Raw genomic sequence first — 24,988 nt, forward strand, 5'->3', positions numbered from 1 at the left:
ACTTGATCTCTATCTCGTAAAAACTGGTCAGTTGACTCATTGGTATTGGTTCCTGGAACATAGGAAAGGAGAGTGGGGGGGTTGAAAGCCATAGAGTCATAGACAGCTTCAAATGGGGACATTTTAGTGGTTGTGTGGTAAGTTGTGTTATACCACCACTCAGCCATGGTGAGCCACTGTGATCACATTTTAGGTTTCACCCCTGCAAAGCACCTCAAATAGCATTCAATACTTTTTCCAGGGCTTTAGTTTGGCCATCCATTTGAGGATGATAAGCCGAGTTGAAGTCTAATGAACACCTCTAAGAGTGGAAAAGGGCCTGCCAAAACGAACTTAAGAAAATCGGATCCCTATCTGACACTACAGACCTAGGAAATCTGTAAAGTTTAAAAACATTTTTTAGGAATTCTTCAACTACAACTTGGGCAGTGTAAGAAGGGGACAAGGCCATAAAGTATACATAGAAAAAAAATCAACAACTACAAATATAACACTGAATCCCATATAAACAAGCAACCCATCAATGAAATCAAGGGATATGTCAATCCAAGGCTGTTTTGGAAGAGGTAAGGGCTAAAGCAACCTTACAGGGTGTGAGGTCTCATACTTCACAACTCTACACATATCACATTCTCTAACCATTTGTTTAATGTCCCTCTTCATGCCCTTCTAGTAGAAATCTCTTTTGCCCCTTTGGTATGTCTTCAAGTAGCCCGAATGACCAGCTTGGGGATTACTATGCATATATCGCAGCATCTTCTTCTTGAAATCAGAATCAGAAGCCAACACTAGTCCACCCTTCTTTATAATTAGACCTTGTTGTAAGGAAAATCCCTTAGGAATGCCCTGATTAGACCGTAGCTACTTAAGCAGCTCAACCAACTCCTTAGAGTCTTGATAATTTCTTTTAAGTTCCTTAAACCAAAGTGGGGTGGGAAAAGAAATCACAGTAGAGTATGTAACCTCTTGTAACTCCTTTTCCCTTTGAGAAAGGGCATCAGCCACCTTATTCTCTTTTCCCTTCTTATACTCAATAGAGAAATCATACTATCAACTTTGTTATCCACCTTTATTGGGACTCAATACCCACTCGTTGCTGAAGTAAGAACTTGAGTGCTTGCTGGTCAGTTTTGATAATAAAAGGCTACCCAAGGCGGTATTGCATCCATTTTTGCAAGGCAGTGACAAGTGCTAATAGCTCCTTCTCATAGGTAGATAATAAGAGAGCCTTATCTTTAAGTGCTTGACTTAAAAAAACTAATGGGTTGTCTTGACTGCATCAAAGCAACTCCAATTTCCCTTCCACTAGCATCACACTCAATTGTAAAAGGCTTGCTGAAATCAGGTAATTTCAAAATAGGGGGATGTGAAACTGCCTGTTTTAAGGCCATTAATGCCTTGCTGGCCTCCTGGTCCCACAAGAAGGAATTCTTCTTAAGTATAGATGTAAGAGGCAATGCAATCAGCCCATAATTCAGGATGAATTTTTGGTAATACCATGTGAGCCCTGGGAACCCTCTTAAGGTGTTAACATTCTTAGACTCTAGCCACTCTATCACAGCGGCAATCTTAGACAAATCAACTATCATACCTTCAACATTAATTTTATGTCCTAAATAGTCCGCTTCCCCAACTACAAATTGACATTTTGCTTTTTTTGCATATAAATAGTGCTATTAAAGCATGGTTAAGACTTGCCTTAGGTGAATTAGGTGCTCCTCTTGAGACCTACTATACACTAGTTGATGTGAACCTACGGGATTGAAATCATTTGAACCTATAATTAAATTGAAAACTTACCCGAGAAAGTCAAGAATCAAGTCAAGAGGATCTAAACCAATTGAAATCTTATTTCAAGAATCTAGATTTAGTGAGAACGCCACAAAGGTTTTGCCTTTGATATGTTCATAGTTCAATTAAGAACAAGTAGAGAGAACTGAAAAGTTCTCTGAAATTTCATTCAATGTTAAAACTTGTGTAAAATGTGGCTGCAAGGCTGTTTTTAATCCCTCCATGAAACCCTAGGCCAACTAAGGCCTTCATTAATTAAAAGACATGGGCTAAACATCTTCAAGCCCAAAACAACCTAAATTATATGCCTATAACTAATAAAAGAAGTCCACTTAATGAATTAAATATAGAAACATAAAATAGGCCCACGCACTTGTACTTATTGAATAAAGGGTCTACACTAAATCCTAGGCTATGTCGCCCCTCTCTGTAGCTTGTATCACATGGATTAAAGCTGGTTCTTCTTTCAAGCCCATCTTGAATATTGAGTTTTGCTCGATAAATTTGCAAACACGGCCCAAGTGGATTGCACAAATCCTTACATTTCTTCCTTGATTTTCTTAGCTCTTGACCTTGTGATTGGCCCTTTTGGAACTTGCAATGGATCCTTTAATGGTACTTGTTGATTCTCATCATTACCAGCATATCATCGAAAAACACAGCACAGATCTTCCTCAGATAGAGTTTAGATAAATCATTCATCAACCCTTAGAAGGTGGCTGGTGCATTGGTGAGGCCAAAAGGCATCACCAAAAACTTGTAATGCCCATCATGAAGGCGTCTTAGGAATGTCACTAGGCACTACCTTGATTTGGTGATAACCCAACCTTAAATCAATTTAGAAAAGATCACCAAGCCATATAGCTCATCCAGCAGTTCATCTATAACTGGAATAAGAAACTTTGCATTTACTTTTTCTTTATTTAATGCCCTATAGTCGACACAAAGCCTCCAACTCCCATCAGCTTTACGAACCAGCAAAATAGGAGAAGAAAATGGGTTGGAGCTTGGCCTTATCACTCATGACTTCAATAACTCAGTTACTACTTTTTCAATTTATGTTTTCAGGTAGTAAAGGTATTGGTAGGGTCTACTAGTAATGGGTTGGGTGTCTTCCTTAAGGACTATTTGATGGCCATGGTTGCGGTGTAGAGGTAACCCCTTAAGTTCACTAAATACCTCTCGAAATTCCTCCAGCAAATCAGAAATTTCCCCATATACTACTTCAGAAACTTTTTCTCCCCTTTCACCATAAACGATTCGTAACTAAATTCCTTTACCCTTAGCCATAGTGGCCTTGAGCATTTTTTGGCTATCCTTCACAACTGAAGAATTTAACTTCAATCCCTTTAACTCCATTGTTTTCCCTTCCAAAATAAAACTCATCAACAACTTCAAAAAGTCCCAATTTATTGGCCCCAATGTCTCTAACCATTAGATTCCGAGTACAACATCACAACCAACCAAATCTAGTAAATGAAGAGGAGGTTTTATTAAAGTACCTTGTACCTTCATTTTTACGGTTTTGCACTTTCCTTCACTGCTTAGGCTTTGGCCTAGGGCTGAGCAGAAATCCGAAAATCCGACTCTGGCTCCGGCTCCGCTCCGACGATAAGTCGGAGTTTTTTTTTCTCTGGAAGTTAGAGTCGGAGTCGGAGTCGGAGGTGGAGGTGTCCCGACTCCGACTCCGCTCCGATCCGACTTTGACACACCAACTCCGACTCCGATATTGTGCATATTTTATAAAAATATGTGTTATCAATATATTAACATCTAATAAATAATAATGTATAAACATTATAATGAATAATATAAGTTAATATAGTTACTATAAGTTAATTTACATTACTAATTTACTATAAGTTACTATAAGTTAATATAGTTATTAGTTACACTATAAGTTACTAATTACTATACCTTATATAGCTAATTTACATTACTAATTTACTATAAGTTATTATATAAGTTACTATAAGTTACTATATAAGTTACTATAGCTTATTTTATATTTTACAATTTACATTACTAGTTTACTATAAGTTAATATATAATATATAGTTATATTATATATAATTATAGATTATATATATACTATATATATATATATTAAGGGCTTATATAATATATAGTTACTATACTATTTATTTTTTATACATTAATCATATATATTTACATATTTTATATAACTATACCTTATATACTATAATATATATAGTTATATATTAACTTACTAATTAACTATACTTATATAATATATATATAGTTATATAATATATAGTTATATTATATATAATAGTATAGTTAATATATATAGTATTAAAACAAAATTAATATTTGATTTAGAGTTTAAAAAAAAAAGGGGCTGAAAATACCAAAACAGAGCCCAAACGGCGTCGTTGGACTCTGTTTTGGTTGCCAAAACAGAGTTAATTTTAGTAAAACAGCACCATTTTGGAGGTAAACGGTGCTGTTTACTTCAGTCCTAAGAGTGAAGACCGGTTTTATTCCCCTCCCCCCTCGATACTGAACTCTGGCCGAGCCCTACTTTTGATTAGGGTTTATTTTTATTCTGTATCATCTTTATACTTCAAACTCAGCAGCCCCCCACGATAGTTGAAACAGCGCAACGGCAGCCCCAGCCTTCGACTCCCTCAGCCACCACGAAACGGCGCAGCCCCAGCCTCCGACGGCTTCTCCAGTATCTCCTCTCTCTCTCTCTCTCTCTCTCTCTCTCTCTCTCTCTCTAACGGAAATCCTAGATATGGCCCATATGGGTTTGAAATCGTAGTCAGTGCCCCACTTATTCTTTTCATTCGAATCGTTCTCCAGCGCCACAATATTGATTTGATTTTACTTTTATCTATTATGGGTTTGGTAGTTGATTTGTTTTTTGGTTTTTTTGAAGCTCTGTTTTAACTTTTCAGGTGCCCCAGTCGGCACTCGGCAGTCCCTGTCGGCCGTCGCCCCGAGTCCCCACCCCCAGCCGGATATATCTGTGATCACAGACCCAGTTCCCAACTTGGCCGAGTCCCTACGCCGTTGCAGATCTGGGTCATCGCACGGTGCCCACTGCCCTCCCATGGTCTCACCGACTTCGTCCCGACTCTGCTCCGACAAGTCGGAGTCGGAGCCGGAGTCGAAGGTCGGACTCGGCCTCCGACAAAGTCGGAGTCGGAGGACCCAGATACCGATTCCGATCTGTCGGTGCTCAGCCCTACTTTGGCCATTAGCTACCTTCACCTTCAAGTTAATTTAATAGTCCACTGGCAGCTGCAACTTAGAAATTAATGTGGAATCAACAAAATTTTGTGAACTACCCGAGGGCGAGTCCACTAGTATATCCACTTGCTCTCCCATGATGTTTCCCACCAAATGCATGGTTCTAACAGTGGGAGTTCTAGCAATGGCAGCCAAAGAAATCTCCAATTCCTCAAATTTGTCGATAGGAACTGCCACCTCTTCTTCTTTCTTATCTTCCCCACATGGCTTGTCTTCTTCCTCTTCCAACAATTCATCATTATCTTGTAAAAGGTAAATTCTATGGGTTTTACAAATGTGCTTTGGGCTCCATTTCTCCTCACAATGGTAGCACAACACTTTCGTTCACTTCTCATCCATTTGCATGGATGACACCTGCTTAGTAGTTCCCCTAATTTTTTTTATTTTTTATTTTTACTATTTGCTATAATTGTCACTAGAAAATGAGGTGTGTGCAGAATTTTCTACCATCTTTGTTTCGTCCTTCTCTCCCATAGGCTTGCTGATTTTCTTAATACTCATGAAATACTCTTCTTACATTTTTGCAAACCCATATGCTACATTTACATTGATAGGATTGAACATCTTGACGAGAATGTATATCTCATCCTTCAAGCCACTAAGAAAACAACTCAGCTTGCGAGCATCCAATAATCCCCTCAAATGGTTGGACAAGGCCTCAAACTGTGCCTTATGCCCCGCTACAGTGCTAGTCTACTTCAGGTTAGTCAATGTCTCCATGGGATCGTCGTATGTTATCAAGCCAAAACAAAGAAGCATTAATCTAATGAATGTCTTCCAATCTCTGCATTGTCCCCCCTCCACAGTGTCTTGGTACCACACAAGAGCATCTCCTTCTATGTGGTAAGAGTCCATAAGCATCCTGTGAGCAAGAGGAGTCTAATGAAAGTTGAAGTAATGGTTTGCTTTAAAAATCCAAGCTGCTAGGTCATTTTCTTGAAAATGAGGAAACTCGAGCTTGACCCCTTTGGAAATTAACCCATATGTTGTCCTAGTTCTCTTGTTCTTGATTAACCTCATGGTGAGGATCAAGGTTATGGTGGTGTGGGGTGTTGAAGAAGGTTCACATCATGTCCTTAGTTTCCTGCACATCAACTTTCAACTCATTGATGGATTGTTCTCGGTGGTCAACTTGGTATTGAAGAGCCTCCTATTGTTGGTGCTTGGACCTTGTGTTATCTACCATAGGATCAGTAGATAATAATACCAAATGTTAGATTCTTGTTGTAATAGATGTTGTGATTATGGTGATGTAACAACGATTCCGTGAAGATGCAAATAGAAGCCGTAGTAATGAAGAGAAGGGGCATAGGAAAGGTGTTTGATAAAAGCTCCAATGAGCCACATGTCTATCGATAATGGAATACTTCGAGGGATTCCAAACCTCTATTCAAGAGAGTAGCCTTAACAAATTCTAGATGATTCTTTTTCTTTCTTCTGTTTACCTCATATATGAAAACACTAATGACAATATAACTAACTTCTAACACTGATAAACTAACCTCACAGGCAATAGAAAATGATAGTAAATGGAGTGCACCGTTTTGGTGTTTTTAATCCCAAAATGGTGTGCATTACATAGGCCTAAACAACATACTCTATTTATTACTAAAAATGTTGTGTATTGTAGCTCTTTAAACGACAGCTTCCCTTTAGTCAATTCCCAAAACGCATTGCTTCATAATACCCATGACGTCTTTCTACTTCTCCCTTACTTCACTTCAAATCACTTTGTAGGAACATAACCCTTTACTTTAATCACTTCTCTTCATCTCTTCTTTTCTTCTAGGTTTCTAGCCGCTGGTGTCCTAACAGACCGTCAAATCGAGAAGGTAACAGAAGAAAAATCAAAGACAAATATCTCATCAAGAGAAAGGATACCGTGCAACGGTGAGTTGGTGATTGGCATAGTGAACGGTAACGAAAGCTTCTGTGGTAGTAGAGAATAATTCTAGGCTTCATTAGGCCATTGAAATGTTGGAGACTCCTCGAGAGAAAGAAGGTGTGGCGGATCTGGGGTGCCTAAGCTATGATAGGAGGTAGTCGGATGGCAATCTTTTTGCAATCTAGGTGGTTTCCTAGTGAGGTGGCTTAGCTAAAAAGTTTTGTGTCTCAGTTTGAGGAAAGGAATGCTACAATGTTGTGAAGGTGGGTTGTCGTGTTTTGAGATTGCAAAGGAAGAGGATATATATATATACATATATAGGAGGAATCTTTCGACTTGTTCAAGTTGAATTCAATCATTGGCTTCTATGGAATAAAGACTTGATCATGATCACCGAGAAGAGAGGGAGCGTGAGGAACATGAGAATCTGATGTTTAAACTGACTATGGAAGCAATAGGAATCGACTTGATCGATGAAGTTGTATAAGGAAGCCGGTCTTTATAAGACGATAGTTATGGGGTGGGTAAGATTTAAGAAATGAGAGAGTTTTATTTAAAAATTGGTAGTTGATTTTAAGGGGAACTTGGTCAGTGGGTTAGGATTTAGGTACTATTTGGCCACATAAAATTCTTATCTCATTATTACAACTTTCTCAAATTTCCATACAAAATATAATAAACAATTTAACTTTTTCTCTACTTTTTCAAATCTCAAAATAATAATAATATTAAAATATAATATTTTAGTATTTAATCTTAAAACTCAAAATTCTCATATGAAAATTCTCAGTGGCCAAGCAGAACAAGTAAAATTTAAATTGATGATTTGAAAATGAGGAGTATTTTAAACTGGAGATTTTATTACATTTATCCTTTAATAAATGAAATAATAATACTATCCAGAATTAAAAGTGTTAACGATAATATAAAAAATAATAATAAATAAGCTAAAATTATTTTATTGTTCTAATTTTAGGGTTCATATGGTATAAACAATGGCCATGAAAAAAAAAAAAAAACCGCAGTAGTGAAGCACCACTGCCGCCATTGCTTCTACATGTATGATGCGACCAGGCTTTTCTAATGCATCACCCTATGCAGCACCACGGCACGCGCGATACCTTTTGGTGCCTTCCGCACTTCTTTGTGGCTGCTGCGATGGTGTGTAGCACCTGGTCATGGTGTTTAGGCATGTGTCATGAGCAGTTCATCAGAATTCCTCAATTTTATAAGGGTCAAACTCAATTTTGTAAAAATGATTATTAACAGAGGGACTCTCCTTCATGGCGATTAATGGTAACAAGGAAAAAAAGACATACTTATGCATGAACATAAACTCAGATGAGAAAAAAAACATAAAAAAATTAGGCATATATTTCACTGTTGAACCCAAGATTTCAAGTTTTGTGTAATTATATATTTACACATGGATTTTGATGATAACAAATGAATTCAAAGAATAAAGAAGTCTCAAGCTCAAGTTGTCTACACAATGGAGTCAAGCACATCAAGGAAACAAGCATGAGCAAGAAGGGAACAAGTTCACATTAAAATTATAGAGTAATGTTGTAAATCTCTTCAAAATTCGAAATTAAGATTAATGCTCAAAATTAATATTTTATCATAAAGCATTAAAATACATTTTCCACATGTGCATGAATATTTTTGAAAATTAAATTTGAAAATTTTGAAAGATGATTGATTGTCATCTTTTGCATGTGCATGCCTTGATTAAAGGGTTGAACTTTGAAAATATTAAAGATGATTGATTGTCATCTTTCACATGTGCATATTTTATTTGAATATTTTCAAAAGTGATTGATGCTTTTTTAGACTTATACAAAAAGTAAAAGATTAGATTTGATTTTTTGAAAATGAAAGTGTGCTCATTTTGTCATATGTCAAAAGTAAAAGATTAGGTTTGATTTTTTTGAAAAAGTGAATGATGTTGTCTTTGACATGTGAATCTTTTTAAATTTGAATATGAAGTCTCATATGCCTATAAATAGATCATTTGAGAGCTTCACATTCACAACATCCAGAGCATACAACATTCATTCAAAGCTTTCATTCTCTCTTCTCTAAGCATTGAGCCTTAATCCTTATTTATTTTGAGAGATATAGTTTGTGCTGTATTGTTCTTATTTCACTCATTGAGGAGTGTTTTCTGATAACCTACCCACTATCAGTTTTTGTATCAGAAAAAGGGTGTGTATAACCCTTATACGTGTAAAAAGTATTCTATACGGAGAATAGTTGAATCACCACTTATAAGGTGATTGCAAGTGTAGAGGGTGTTCTACACGGATCCTTTGTAGCGGTGTTGTTCAAAGGTGTAATAGGTTTCTATCTCCACCTGAAGGAGGTTGAATAGTGAATTTGGGAATCCTCAAGGGGTAGCTTGAGACGAGGACGTAGGCAGTGGGGCCGAACCTCGTTAACATACTGAGTTTGCTTCTCTCTTACCCTTACTCTTTATATTTATTGTTATTTCATATTTTGTTTATATTTTATATTATATATTTGATTTATAATTGTTATTTTTTTTTAATACAACTCAATTCACCCCCCTATTGTGTTAGTCATCTGGGCAACAATTGGTATCAGAGCTAAGAGCTCTATTATAAGATTAACTATCTTTTGAGTTTAGATTTTATGGCTAACATTGCAGCTTCATTTGGTGAATGTCAATCTAGCAGTCGGCCTCCACTCTTTTGTGGAGATAATTACTCATTCTGGAAAGTTAGAATGAGAATATTTCTTCAAGCTCAAGGTAGAGAAATCTGGAAATGTATTGTAAATGGACCTTATATTCCAACAAAAGTGGTTGATGGAGTAAAGGTCAAAAAGGAAGAAGAAGAGTTTGATCGTGAAGACGATAGACTTTATACTTTAAATTTAACTGCTATGAATTTATTATATAATGCTCTTAATGGAAATGAGTTTAATAGAATAATGAATTGCGCTACGGCAAAGGAAATTTGGGATAACTTGGAAGTAACTTATGAAGGAACTTCGCAAGTCAAGGAATCAAAAATTTATATTCTTACTCGTGAATATGAAATGTTTAAGATGAATGATGATGAATCAATTTCTAGTATGCACACTCGTTTTACTAACATCATAAACAGCTTGACAGCTCTTGGCAAAGTTTATTCCAAGGTGGAGATAGTAAGAAAAATTCTTAACTCTTTACCAAAACGTTGGGAATCAAAAGTTACAGCGATTTTTGAAACTAGAGACCTCAAGAAGCTCGAAGTCAATGAACTCATCGGATCACTTATCACCCATGAGTACACATTGAAAAGAGGAGAAGAAGAAGGAAAGTCAATGAAGAGCTTAGCACTTAAAGCTGTTCCTCATGAAAGTGAAAGTGATGAAGATGAGGAAAATGAAGATAAAGATGAAGAAGTTGCGATGATAACAAGAAGAATTCAGAGGTTCTTGAAGAAAAATAGAACTCCTTCGAGGAAATCCTTCAAAAAGTTTTCCAAGAAAGATTCAAGTAAAAATGACACTTTAATTTATTATAAATGCAATAAACCTGGTCATATCAAGTCAGATTGTCCTCTGCTAAAGAAAGATCGAAACAAGGGCAAGAAAGCAATGAAAGCTACATGGGATGATGATTCAAGTAGCTCAGATAGTGAAGCAAGCAATGAAGAATCAGCAAATCTTTGTCTTATGGCTAAAGATGACATTGAGGTAACAAATCTTGATAATATTGAAAATCCTTCATATGAAGAATTGCAAAATGTTTTAGAAGAGGTATATGAGGAATTTGAAAAATTGGGTATCAAGTATACTACTTTGAAAAAGAAAAATTCTTCTTTAACAAACGAAATTGAAATTTTAAGAAAAGAAAGTATCATTTTGAAAGATGTAAATCTTGAATTGAATAAGAAGAAAACCGATTTAGAAAATATTGTTGAAAACTTTACGAATGGAAAAAGAAATTTTGAAAAACTTCTTGGTAGTCAAAGATGTGTTTTTGACAAGGCAAGTTTGGGATATATGCCAAAACAAAAATACAAACCTTATAAAAATTTCTTTGATAATCATTTTACATCAAAGACTAATATTCAAAATTTTTTTCATAAAAATAATTTTGTCAAAAAGGGATATTATTATAATCATTCAAGTTTTTCATATATGTCACATGCTATTTGCAATTTTTGTAATAGAAATGGTCATAATTATCATACTTGTCCTATTAGAAGAAATCATACAATGACTATTAGGGCCATATGGGTACCTAAAAATCTTGTTTCTTCTAATACTAATAAATAAAGGACCCAAAGAACTTGGGTACCAAGAAAAATCATTTTAATTGTTTTTATAGGTATGCATGAAGTCTTCCACAAGAAAAAACAAATGGTTTTTGGATAGTGGATGTTCAAGACACATGACGGGAGACAAGACTAAGTTCTTTGATCTTAGATCTAAAGAAGAAGGACACGTGACATTTGGAGACAACTCGAAATGGAAGATCGTGGGAATAGGTAAAATTGGTAATGAATCTTCTCTCATAATTGAAAATGTTCTACTTGTTGAAGGTTTAAAACATAATCTTTTGACCATAAGTCAATTATGTGATAAAGGATTTACAGTTACTTTTAAAATGGATAAATGCATTATTTTGAATGATCATGATTGTAATATTTGTTTTATTGCTTTTAGAAACAATAATTTTTATACAATTGATTTTGAAGAAATTACCTCACAAGATGCTATTTGCTTTTCAGCTCAAAATGAAACTAGTTGGTTATGGCATAGAAGATTAGGTCATGCCAACATGGAACTTATTTACAAACTTTCAAAAAATGATCTTGTGAGAGGTTTACAAAAAACATATTTTCTTAAAAACAAAATTTGTGATGCATGTCAATTTGGTATACAAACAAAAACTTCTTTTAAAACTAAGAAACATATTTCCACTACTAAACCATTGCAACTGATACACATGGATCTTTTTGGACCAAATAGAGTTGCAAGTCTAGGAGTAAAATATTATGCATTTGTTATTGTTGATGATTTCTCTAGATATACTTGGGTCATCTTTCTTGCTCATAAAGATGAGGCACATAATGCCTTTACCAAGTTATGCAAGAGAATTCAAAATGAAAAGGGCTATACTATTTCAAGTATCCGAAGTGATAGGGGAAAAGAGTTTGTTAATAAAAATATTGAAACTTTTTGTGATGAAAATGGTTTTGTGCATAATTTTTCTGCTCCTCGAACTCCTCAACAAAATGGGGTAGTAGAGAGGAAAAATAGATCTCTTCAAGAGATGGCAAGAACAATGCTCAATGAGAACAACTTGCCTAGTTATTTTTGGGCCGAAGCGGTAAGTACTGCATGTTATGTTATAAATAGAGTTATGCTAAGGTCTAAGTTAGATAAAACCCCCTATGAGCTTTGGAATGAGAAAAAGCCCAACATTGATTACTTTCATGTATTTGGATGCAAATGTTTTATTTTAAATGACAGGGATAATTTAGGCAAGTTTGATGCAAAATCTGATGAAGGTATCTTTCTCGGGTATTCTACTAATAGTAAAGCTTATAGAGTATTCAATAAAAAGACTTTGACTGTACAAGAATCTATGCATATAGTATTTGATGAATCTAATTCTCCACTCTCCAAAAAATCTATTGATGAAGAAACAGGAGGTATAAATAACACGGAAAATCTCAATCTCAACAAAGAGAAAACAATAGAGGAAGTTCAACATGGAGCCATCAGGAAAGATCATCAAAATTTAATACAAGATGCAACCAAACAGTGGAAATTTGTGAAAGATCATTCAGTGGAACAAATTTTGGGAGAACCTTCATAAGGTGTAAGTACTCGATCATCTCTTAGAAATATTTGCAATCATACTACTTTTTTATCTCAAATTGAACCCAAAAATATTGATGACGCACTTCTTGATGAATCTTGGATTCTAGCTATGCAAGAAGAGTTTAATCAAATTTGAAAGAAATGATGTTTGGACACTTGTTCCTAGACCCAAAAATCATACTATTATTGGAACAAAATGGGTTTTTAGAAATAAGAAAGATGAGTCCAGAGTCATAACTAGAAATAAGGCTCAACTTATAACCCAAGGTTTTAATCAAGAAGAAGGAATCGATTATGATGAGACATATGTACCAGTCGCAAGATTAGAAGCTATTCGAATGCTACTTGCATATGCTTGTTATAAAGATTTCAAACTTTTTCAAATGGATGTTAAAAGTGCTTTCTTAAATGGTTTTATAAATGAAGAGGTATATGTTGAGCAATCTCCAGGTTTTGAAAATCTTTTTTCCCCAAATCATGTTTTCAAACTCACAAAAGCACTATATGGACTTAAACAAGCTCCTAGAGCTTGGTACGAAAGACTTAGTGGTTTCTTGATTGAAAAAGGTTTTTCAAGAGGAAAAATCGACACAACTCTTTTCATTAAATATGAAAATGATGATATTCTTTTGATTCAGATTTATGTTGATGATATAATATTCGGTGCTACTAATGAAAATATGTGTCAAGTTTTTGCTAAAACTATGCAGGAAGAATTTGAGATGAGCATGATGGGAGAACTTACATTCTTTCTCGGATTGCAAATTAAGCAAGCAAAAAGTGGGACATTCATCAATCAATCAAGATATATTAAGGAATTACTGAAGAAGTTTGGGATGGAAAATGCTAAGGAAATTGGAACACCAATGAGCCCATCAACTAAACTTGATAAAGATGAATCCGGTAAGCCAGTTGACTCGAAAATATATCGACGTATGATTGGTAACTTATTATATTTAACAGCTAGTAGACCAAATATTATGTTTAGTGTGTGCTTATGTGCACGCTTTCAATCATCTCCAAAAGAATCACATTTAATTGCAGTTAAGTGCATTCTTAGATATCTTAGTGGTACAATTAACTTAGGATTATGGTACCCTAAGCATACATCTTTCGATCTAATCAGCTACACAGATGCAGATTATGCTGGCTGTAAAATAGATCGAAAAAGCACTAGTGGAGCATGCCATTTCTTAGGTCATGCATTAATTTCCTGATTTAGTAAAAAACAAAATTCTGTTGCACTATCTACTGCTGAGGCAGAATATATTGCTGCGGGTAGTTGTTGTGCTCAAGTTCTCTACATGAAGCAACAACTTGAAGATTTTAAACTCAAGTATAATCACATTCCAATCAAATGTGATAATACAAGTGCTATAAATCTTTCAAAGAACCCAATACAACATTCTAGAACTAAGCATATTGAAATAAGGTATCATTTTCTTCGAGATCATGTGCAGAAAGGCGATATAATATTAGAGTTCACAAACACACACGATCAGTTAGCAGATATTTTCACAAAACCTTTACCAGAAGATAGATTATGTATGATCAGAAGAGAAATAGGTATGATGCATGCTATGAATATCTCTTAAAAGATAGACCAGAGTCAATAAAAATAGAGATAGATTTTTTAAATACTTTTACATAAACTTGAGATTCTTAGCCTCATGTTTGAGACGCTCATTCTCTTCATACAATATCATGTCATTCTTATCCATGGGAACCGGCAAGCGGAATGAAGAATCTAATAAAGATTTCAACTGTTTATTCTTCTGCCGAATGATTCCTTTCCTTGTATGAGACTCTTGAATAATTCGTTGAAGTACAACAATTTGTTCTTTGAGCTTTTCAACTTCATGATTTTTGGCTTGTAGCCGTTGAGAAAAAGCAACAATAGAGGAAGAGTAGCGAGTCCCAAGACTCACCAAGTCATAAATAGCATCAGAATCTGACTTATTAGTCAGATTATTATTTTCCTACTGCAACATGGCACCAATGGCAGCTGCAGAAAGGACAGGAGGTTGAGATGCAGAATGCCTCATGGATGGATCTAGAGAAATGTTAAAAGAATGAGCCATTGAGAAAAGAATAGAAGGCTTAAAACGAGAATGTTGAAGGAATGCAGATGAGTTATAGAGATGAGATGAAAACTTGATGCAGATTGAATGAACTTCAGGATTGATTTTATAGAGATAGCATAAAGAATAAGACAAGCTATCATCCAAGTCAAAGAGCAATGTATTTTTTTTCCGATCGGTGAAAATGACATTTTTTTAGAAACTCGGAGCCTTCAATCTCGTTTGTCAACAACATCAGACGATTTTTTCAAATCTCTAGCCGCACTTGTCGGGTCACGGACGGATAAAATTTATTTATTTATCTACAGTGTCTACTAACGCACCGTTTTCTTCAAATCCATTTACTTGTTGCGGATCCTTTTTAATGATGCCAAAAGGGGGAGAAGTGTTAGACTAGAACATTAACATTGTTTGAATTGCTAAACTTATTATATATACTTGGAATTATATTTATACTTTTGCTTGAAAAACTAACGCACATTCTCAGGGGGAGCTTAAGTATTAATACAGGTTTCAGGTTCTATCAAGTATTTGTCATCATCAAAAAGGGGGAGATTGTTGAATTCAAGATTTCAAGTTTTGTGTAATTATATATTTACACATGGATTTTGATGATAACAAATGAATTCAAAGAATAAAGAAGTCTCAAGCTCAAGTTGTCTACACAATGGAGTCAAGCACATCAAGGAAACAAGCATGAGCAAGAAGGGAACAAGTTCACATTAAAATTATAGAGTAATGTTGTAAATCTCTTCAAAATTCGAAATTAGGATTAATGCTCAAAATTAATATTTTATCATAAAGCATTAAAATACATTTTCCACATGTGCATGAATATTTTTGAAAATTAAATTTGAAAATTTTGAAAGATGATTGATTGTCATCTTTTGCATGTGCATGCCTTGATTAAAGGGTTGAACTTTGAAAATATTAAAGATGATTGATTGTCATCTTTCACATGTGCATGTTTTATTTGAATATTTTCAAAAGTGATTGATGCTTTTTTAGACTTATACAAAAAGTAAAAGATTAGGTTTGATTTTTTGAAAATGAAAGTGTGCTCATTTTGTCATATGTCAAAAGTAAAAGATTAGGTTTGATTTTTTTGAAAAAGTGAATGATGTTGTCTTTGACATGTGAATCTTTTTAAATTTGAATATGAAGTCTCATATGCCTATAAATAGATCATTTGAGAGCTTCACATTCACAACATCCAGAGCATACAACATTCATTCAAAGCTTTCATTCTCTCTTCTCTAAGCATTAATTGAGCCTTAATCCTTATTCATTTTGAGAGATATAGTTTGTGCTGTATTGTTTTTATTTCACTTATTGAGGAGTGTTTTCTGATAACCTACCCACTATCAGTTTTTGTATCAGAAAAAGGGTGTGTATAACCCTTATACGTGTAAAAAGTATTCTATACGGAGAATAGTTGAATCACCACTTGTAAGGTGATTGCAAGTGTAGAGGGTGTTCTACACGGATCCTTTGTAGCGGTGTTGTTCAAATGTGTAATAGGTTTCTATCTCCACCTGAAGGAAGTTGAATAGTGAATTTGGGAATCCTCAAGGGGTAGCTTGAGGCGATGACGTAGGCAGTGGGGCCGAACCTCGTTAACATACTGAGTTTGCTTCTCTCTTACCCTTACTCTTTATATTTATTGTTATTTCATATTTTGTTTATATTTTATATTATATATTTGATTTATAATTATTATTTTTTTTTTAATACAACTCAATTCACCCTCCCTATTGTGTTAGTCATCTGGACAACATTCACTCATTAACAAATAGAGAGACAGAGGAATGAAAAAATAACAGTGCCTCTCTCTCAATAAATATAACAAAAAAAGACAGGCATGCTTATAACATAAACAAAATAGAGGCGTAATCTCACTAGGAACCACATATTGGCTCTGATACCAATGTTATTTCTCAAAAAAAAAAAAAAATTATTCACAAAAAAAAAATATCTCTAGCTCAGTTTTTGTAGTTGTTCTACAAGTAAATTCTGTTTATAAATTTCTGATCAATCTGAGTTCCCACACCACACGGTGCATGAGTGTACTACATAGATAAACTAGATACACTCAAAATGCACACACCCTAGATGCTTTGCCACATAGAATGGAGTTTTTAGAGAGTTTTTGGAATAAAAAAAAATTATCACCAATGAATGTTAGGAAGGAGTACTGATTTATAAATAAGTAATGATACCCATATAACACTTTTTACAATATATTTCACAACTACATTTTAAAATTGAAAAAAAAAAATTATTTTTGTAAGGTAATGATATTTTTATGAGGTATTTTATAAAAATACTGCTCATTTTAAAACATAATTGTATAAAATACTGTGAAAAATATTATGTATTCATTCTTTTTCATTATAAATAATCAGTTCTCATTTAGTAACTCACGATTGGCCTAAAAGCCAACCTTTCATTGCTCCTTAACTCCAGGCGTACCGCCTAGCAGCTCAAAAGCAATGGACGAGGGGCTTGGCCACTAAAGATGCCCCTCTCCTTTATTACACTAGAGATGAAAACTACTAGTATAAAGAAATTGATACATTATGACAAAAATTTAGAGGAGTTTTTCCCCCATTATATTTATTTATTATGTAGTTCAATGTACCTATATACGTTGCTTTTTTTGTAATGAAATTAATGGATGTACGTACCAGAGTGTAATGTTTGCAAGTTTACTTGCGTCTTCCTTGCTAATTGTATTCTCAACAAATGAAAAAATGCCCTAAAAATTCAACAAAACAACAAGATCGTAATGGATAAGCTATTTTCCACAATGGAAAATGATAGAATGTCTCTCATTTTGATTGCTCATTTATTTATTTATTTTTAATTTTTTTATTTAATAATTAAGTAAGTGGCTATATATTAATGTATTCGTTATTTTTTTCAAAAAATTTTAAAAAATGTGAAAACGATAAAAATAAATAAATAAATAGTGAGATTTAGCCTAGAATGTAGGCCCAACGATCACTGCCAGCCTAGTAGTACCCTTCCCACAATTTTTTTATGTTGAAAATAAACATCCCGCGGTCAACTATTTTGAGAAAGATATTTCATCGCAAATAAACATACATTTGGAAAATGATGCAAATTATAAACTATGCAAAAAAAGTATACATTATTTCCTATGAGTTACATTGTGGGAAACTAGAGTTACAAGACATTAGCAATGATTAATAATATATTGCTAATCTTTGTGGCTGCAAATAATTTGCAATATTTTCCTTATTTCTCCTGCAAGATAGATGTTTTAACTATAAAGAGATTCTACAAAAATAAATTTACAAATTAACATAACTTGATGTGATACGTTAGATTATAAAATCACTTTTATTATAAATTAGATCTAACATATCATATAAAACTATATCAATTTATAAATTTACTTTTATAAAATCTTTTTATAGTTGTAGCATTTCTAAAAGAATCTAAACTTGAAGGCTCGTTTCCATTGAAATAATTTTTATAAGTTTTATTAATTCATTCGCATCAAAAGAAAAATTGGCTTTCATAGTAGTTGTTTGAGAAATGATGTTTCCAATATTTATGAAAGGGGACAAGTCGATAGAAATGTGTTGTGATGGAAATGTCTACCAATCTATTACAAGCAAGTGACAATTCGTATTTGTGGATCCTCTTCATGTTGTGCCAAATCATGAGCATTAGTTAAAATCCTAACACGACTTATAAAAGAACGTATGACATAACACAACCCGCATAACCCATTTAATAGTTAAGTTTTTTTGTGTTAACATAAACACAACCCATTTAACTCATTTCAAATAAATGGGTTGAGTTGACTTGTAGATTATTTTGACTCAATTAATTTAATTTCAGACATATTAATGTATAACTATATAAATCATTCACAATTACAACTAGATTTATTATAAAATATCTTTTACTCAATATCCAAACCAATAATATGTACGAAAAATTAATATTTTTATAAAATAATTAAGTACTTAAATACTAATATTTTTTTTATAAGAAAATACTTTCATTAATTCATAAACCAACTCCACTTACATCAAAGAATCAAACCAAATAATATGGGAGATACAATCAGGAAAAGAATTCCACCAAACAATCAAGTCTTCTAGATGCCAAGCAAATTTTGCTAGAGAATGAGCTGCTGCATTAGTCATTCTTCCTCCATGTTGGATTGAACATCTTGGAATCACCTTCATCATAGTCTTGATTTCAAAAACTAGTTGCCCCATGAGGACCTCGAGTCATCTGCTGCCTGAATTTCATTCACCATCAATAGTGAATCACTCTTAATTATCAACTCATTGATGCCTAGAGGAATACAGATTTGTAATCCATGAAAAATAGCCAACAACTCCACCTCCAAAGGGTCATTTACAGCATTTTCCTTCTTACTGGCAACAAGTATAACCCCTCCTGCATCATTTCTTAAAACCATTCCCACCCTTGCCTTGAATTGATCACTAAAAATGGCCCCATCAACATTTAACTTCAACACCGCATGAGGGGGAGGATGCCAACTACAAGCTCTTAGCTATTTGGATTGATGAGCACCTTTAACATCTTTAAACTCCTGAGCTAATGACAGAGCATAATCAATTACTTGTTCAATAGCTAGCACTTTATCCTCAAATATTTTTTGGCTCATTCTGTACCTCAATCCCCAAGCAATCAGAAAATATTTTCCAAGTCTCCATTCTTCCCTCGTGTCATAACATACCATATGATCTGCATAAAATTCAAACTCTCATCAAACACCAACAGATCATGTAAATAGACCTTCCATGACTCTTTCAGTAAACGGCAGTAACATAAAATATGCCTCACATCTTCTTCCTCCTCACCACACCACTTGCAAGTAGGCTCCTATATAATCTTCTTCTCCTTCAATTTCCATATAGTTGGAAACCTATTCTTGCATGCTCTCCATACAAAGACTTTAATTCTATTAGGGATCTGTAATTTCCATATCTTCCTCCATACCTTTTTCTGATTTTCAACATTTGAACATTCACCAACTTGTTTTGTTTGATCAAGTGATTGAAAGAACCTATAAGCACTCTTCACACTAAAGGTTCCATGATTTTCATGTTCCCATATAATGCAATCAAGTCTCCTTTATGAGCTGAGCAAGACTTTGAAGACTTCATCAGCTACTCGAGGAGGGAACAAATGTCTAACTCTTTCCACATTCCACCATCTGGTATCTTCATCAATGAGGCACTCAACTCTTGAACATTCAGATTCATCTCTCTGATTGGAGTTTTGGATCAACCTATGACCTATGAGCCAATAGTCAAACCATATTTCTATAGCTTTTCCATCTCTCACTCTCCACCTATACCCCTTCAGAAAGTTCTTTTTAAATTCCTATATCCCTCTTCATACATATGACGATGAAGATCCTAACTTTGCATCATAGAATCTGGTTTGAGGAAAATATTTAACTTTAAACACATTATGCTAATATTAATATTACATCCCAAAAACGTTAAGAGACATAAAATAAACACTTGCAAAATTTAAAAATATAATTTTTTTTTTTTTTTGTATTATACTGGTTGATTGTGGGTTTTACGGATTGACCCATTTATTAATCATGTCTTGTCGATTCAATCCATTTTGATTTAAACTTGTCTATATCTAAAGCAAACCCACTTATTTTATGATATATTCAAATTAAGCTCACGAATTGCACGTATCAAATGTTGTCATCCATAAGAACAAGCCAACAAGGTTGTCGCACATAAGGGAATATATTGTGGAGTGGTTGTCCTACATGCATCTAGCAATTGTCAAAATACATCGAGTCCGCTCGTTTCACGGGCCCAAGTTGGATTCAAACTCTCGACTCACACTAGGAAGATTTAGATACTGAATTAAAATGAGATAAAAAAATTAAATAAATATTATAAAAATATTTTTTTTTTATTTTGAGATTGAGAAAGTTAAATTGTTTATTATATTTTTTTTGAAAATTTTGATAAATTGAAATTATTAAATGAGATGAATTGTGATGTTTTCTGAATCTAAACAAAGCCAAGGAAGCGTTTATCAAAGCTCAAATGTCACGTAGCTTCCCCTTAAGACTTAACAGTTTCATAAATAAAAATTAGTGCAAACGGTGGGATAGATGAATCTTGACAAATATTCCAAACAAGTTAATAGAGTAATAAAAGATTTTTCAGAAGAGAAGGGTTTGAGTGAGCGGGGAATTAAGGTCTACACTCTATAAAGTAAAACCATATTTTTTTACTTTGTGCACATGTTTTTGCATTGAAAGGCTTCGAGCTAGCTAACAAGGTCATCTCTCTCTCGTTCATGTTTTGCCCCGAAATGCATCTCAGAGAATTTGAACAGTACTGCTACTGCTAATGGGGATTTAGAAAATTGGAGTATAATCTCATGCCAACAACAACTTCAATTTATTACGAATGCGCAAAATTATTAATAGACCGAAACAGCTAAGTGATAGAACTAGGTAGTACCTGCAGATGACTATAGTCTAAACCCACAAAACAACCAAAACTACACAACTTAAGTATGAACCAAGCACCCCCTTGCATCGTGACGTAAATGCACTATTCAGGCTCTTATTCTTGTCCCACCACACGTGTATGTAACGTTGCAAGAGTCACTAATACGGAGGGTGTAATCGTGCAAAGGCCTCATGAGGAAGTTTGCAAAGCCGGGCAAGAGAAATAGCAGCTCGCAAACACATTGGCTGTCCACCTGACTTGCCCACCGACAACAATTGTCCACGGTTTGTGAATGATGGTGTGGCTTATGCTTACGTCGGTGCCCACCGTGACTACGCCTATGCCTGTGGGTGTGATGGTGCTCTTCATTATCATGATCATGATCATGGTCATCATCATCATCATCATCGTCGTCGTCATCCGCAGCAACAGCAACGGCAACAGCACTAATGCTGAGGGAAGGAGGAGACGGTGTTAATGGGTTCAAGGGAAGTAGTGCACACGCATAGTTTGCAAGTGAAAATTGTGACGCACAAAGAGGACGAGGAGCCAGTTGTGGTTGCGGCCTCAGTGGTTGCGGCCTTATCATGCACTCCGTCTTTGGCAAGAGCACCATGAACGCTGCAAACAGTATCAATGTAACAGTAACAATCGTGACTTTCTCCATGTGAGCCATCTCGATCTATTTCAAGTGTTACATACAGAAAGAGAGGTAAGAGAATGGTTCAAGTTGTTCAAAGACTGGTCCTTGCCTCCATTTAAATAGTTGCATTCGTGGGCTGCTTTGGCTTTCTTTTTTGTTTCCTTTAGTTAGGTTCACTGACCAAGAGAATGAGGGTTTTGTTTGCCGGTGTACGTATGGAAGAGCTTAGGTTCTGAATAAAGAGCCCCTCATTTGCTTCGTGTGAAGAGTCTGTTAGGTAACTCGCAAGCCGCTATTAAAAGTGCTTTCACTACCAAATTTTTTCCTACCGAAAGAATGCACTCGTATAAAAGCTCGCAAAACAAGAAGTAACCAAACTCGTACTTGAATACACTAGACCTGACACCTACGTTGCCGAAGTAATATATACATATACAATAATGCTAAAGCCACCGATGAAATATCCCGAGGATGGTCACTGATTTATTTTTTTTTAACTTAATGTTTAAGGATATGTTTTTTAATGATGTTATGATTTATTGATTTTTTTTAAATGTTTAAAGAGTATAAAAAAAAAGTATGAAAAAAAAAATAATCGAAAAAAAAAAGACATTTAGTCTTATCGGTGACATCTCTCATGCTAAACCCTCGGTATGTGTAGCTCTGACTCATACATATATATTTTCTTGATCGGCACCAGGTGAGCAAAAATAAAATCTCGACTAATTCTGAAGATGTAAGTCCTCTGCAAGAAATTTCTCACAAGAACACTACGGATAACCCAAATTGCCAAATATACTATGGATGAACTATTTTGTAACAGAAGCTGAGTGGCTAAATAAATAACCATCTTGAATTGGTATTTGAGGACATAGATCGAACTATCAATGCTCTAAAGAACAGGAATTTAATGCAACAATTTCAACATCTACTTCAGGACACCACAGTCAACTCAATACCATAATGCTTTCAACTGCTATTCTCAACAAAACGCAAGTTTCGATAAGATCCCATTCACCATCTCAGAAATCAAAGCATTTTTCCTTCAACTTGAATATATAACGTGTTGCTGAAATTCAAACGTTTCCACACAAATTGAAATCCCCACTACACTGGAAGCAAGTTACTGTTAGTGCCATTCATCACGACGTGACCAAGAGCATAAATAGGAACTTTGTCTCGTGGGATTATTAAAACAATCTTCATTAGAGTCCTACGAAAGACCTATAAAGATAGGCTATCAAGGTTTTATAACACGACACTGATTTAACCACCATCTTTTATGCAACACAAACTTCTTATAAAGGTCAAATTCTAACCAAGGAAACAAGCAAGAAACCCAACGAAAGGCCTCCCCCTTTGTCTTGCCTGGGGTCTTTGCTGAATCTCAGAGGCATTACATTTTCCATTTTCAGAACATACCTATTATATAGGGGTGAGCATCGGCCGGTCCGGACCGGCAAAACCGACCGGACCGGCACCGGACCGAATTGGGTCCGGTCCGGTCCGGTCCCATTTTTAAAGGACCGAAAAGATTTGGTCCGGTCCCGGTCCGGGAGTTTTTCACCCCGGACCGGACCGAACCGGACCGAATAGAAATAAAAATAAATAAATATTATTTATATATATTATTTATATAATAGTATTAGCATATTACTAATATATATAATAGTATACTATATGTATATATATTAAATATATTACAATATAATTACATAAATATTAAAAAAAATGTCATTAAATATTAGCATATTATATAAATATATAGTTATTACTATTACTATTATTACATATAGTTATTAGTTATAGTATAGTTATTATTACATATATTTATTAGTTATAGTATTATTACTAATAGACTAATAGTATTAGCATATTACTAATATATATATAATACTATATGTATATATTTTAAATATATTACAATATAATTACATAAATATTAAAAAAAATGTCATTAGATAAAAAAAAAAAAAAAAAAAAAAAAAAAAAAAAAAAAAAGTCAACCTTGGACCGAATGGACCGACCGGACCGGACCGGACCGAATAGGACCGGACCGGACCGGTCCTGATGGAGTTCGGTCCGGTCCAGGGTGGGAAAACCCTGGACCGAATAGGTCCGGTCCGGTCCACAAAACCTCTCCGGACCGGACCGGACCGGACCGAACTCACCCCTACTATTATATATATATATATATATATATCAGAGATTAGGATGTTTAGTAGCGCATGAAGTAGTCTCCATCTCCCGGTCGGAGACAAGGGATGGATGTCGCTAGGCTACGTCATCAACTCTATCATTGGTTTCATTATCCCTGTAACGATCAATAAATACAGATATGTGCTACTATACGGATGAGATAAAAAGGCCATCATTGAGGCAAACAATGCAATATCTTAGGTTAGAACAAAGCTCAAAATGACATAACCAAATGATTGTACCAATTTCTCCCAATACATTATGAATTCCCCTGGCATAGATCTACTTGTTGTTAAGAGATCGATAAGAGTATTGTTCCAATAAATAACCTTTTTTATCGAGTTCATTAATATCTAAGCTCATTAGTTTACCCTCATCGATGTGAATTCTTTATTTTATGTGCTATATTCTTGATAATATCATTTTTTCAGGGAGTAAATAGGAACCCCACGCAAGAGATGCATCACTCTTTCCTTTGTCCTTTGCCCCAATTTGTGCCCTATTACCAGTACACCCCCTCTTATCATCATAATGACATGCAAAGGAGTCTTAGATCAATCCATTCCTAGAAGTCCTCACTTATTCAGCTCTTTAAGTATTCCTTCATGGACAACAATCATGGTAAAATGTCGGGACTTTACTGAGTCTGAGAGTGTTACAAAATGTCAATGTCATCTCTCACCGTGCCTTCTTAAGCACAGCCAACACAAGCAAGGCTTTAATATGTCTTCATCAATGTAAAGGAGTGCATGAACCATAA

The 24,988-nt window shown here is 34.6% G+C and overlaps 1 protein-coding gene across 1 annotated transcript; it reads right to left on the bottom strand.

The window, feature by feature from the left end:
- Positions 1-21,310: 21,310 nt before the first annotated feature.
- Positions 21,311-22,473, bottom strand: LOC122317275. The gene has a single exon (XM_043134264.1). It carries the CDS (start codon positions 22,060-22,062, stop codon positions 21,493-21,495), a length of 570 nt encoding a protein of 189 aa, XP_042990198.1. The 5' UTR covers positions 22,063-22,473; the 3' UTR covers positions 21,311-21,492.
- Positions 22,474-24,988: the final 2,515 nt, after the last annotated feature.

This window comes from Carya illinoinensis, chromosome 7, assembly GCF_018687715.1.
Source record: "Carya illinoinensis cultivar Pawnee chromosome 7, C.illinoinensisPawnee_v1, whole genome shotgun sequence".
Taxonomy (NCBI): Eukaryota; Viridiplantae; Streptophyta; class Magnoliopsida; order Fagales; family Juglandaceae; genus Carya; species Carya illinoinensis.

Coding starts and splice junctions, on each gene's coding strand:
- LOC122317275 (XM_043134264.1), bottom strand. CDS start 22,062: ATGGCTCACATGGAGAAAGTCACGATTGTTACTGTTACATTGATACTG.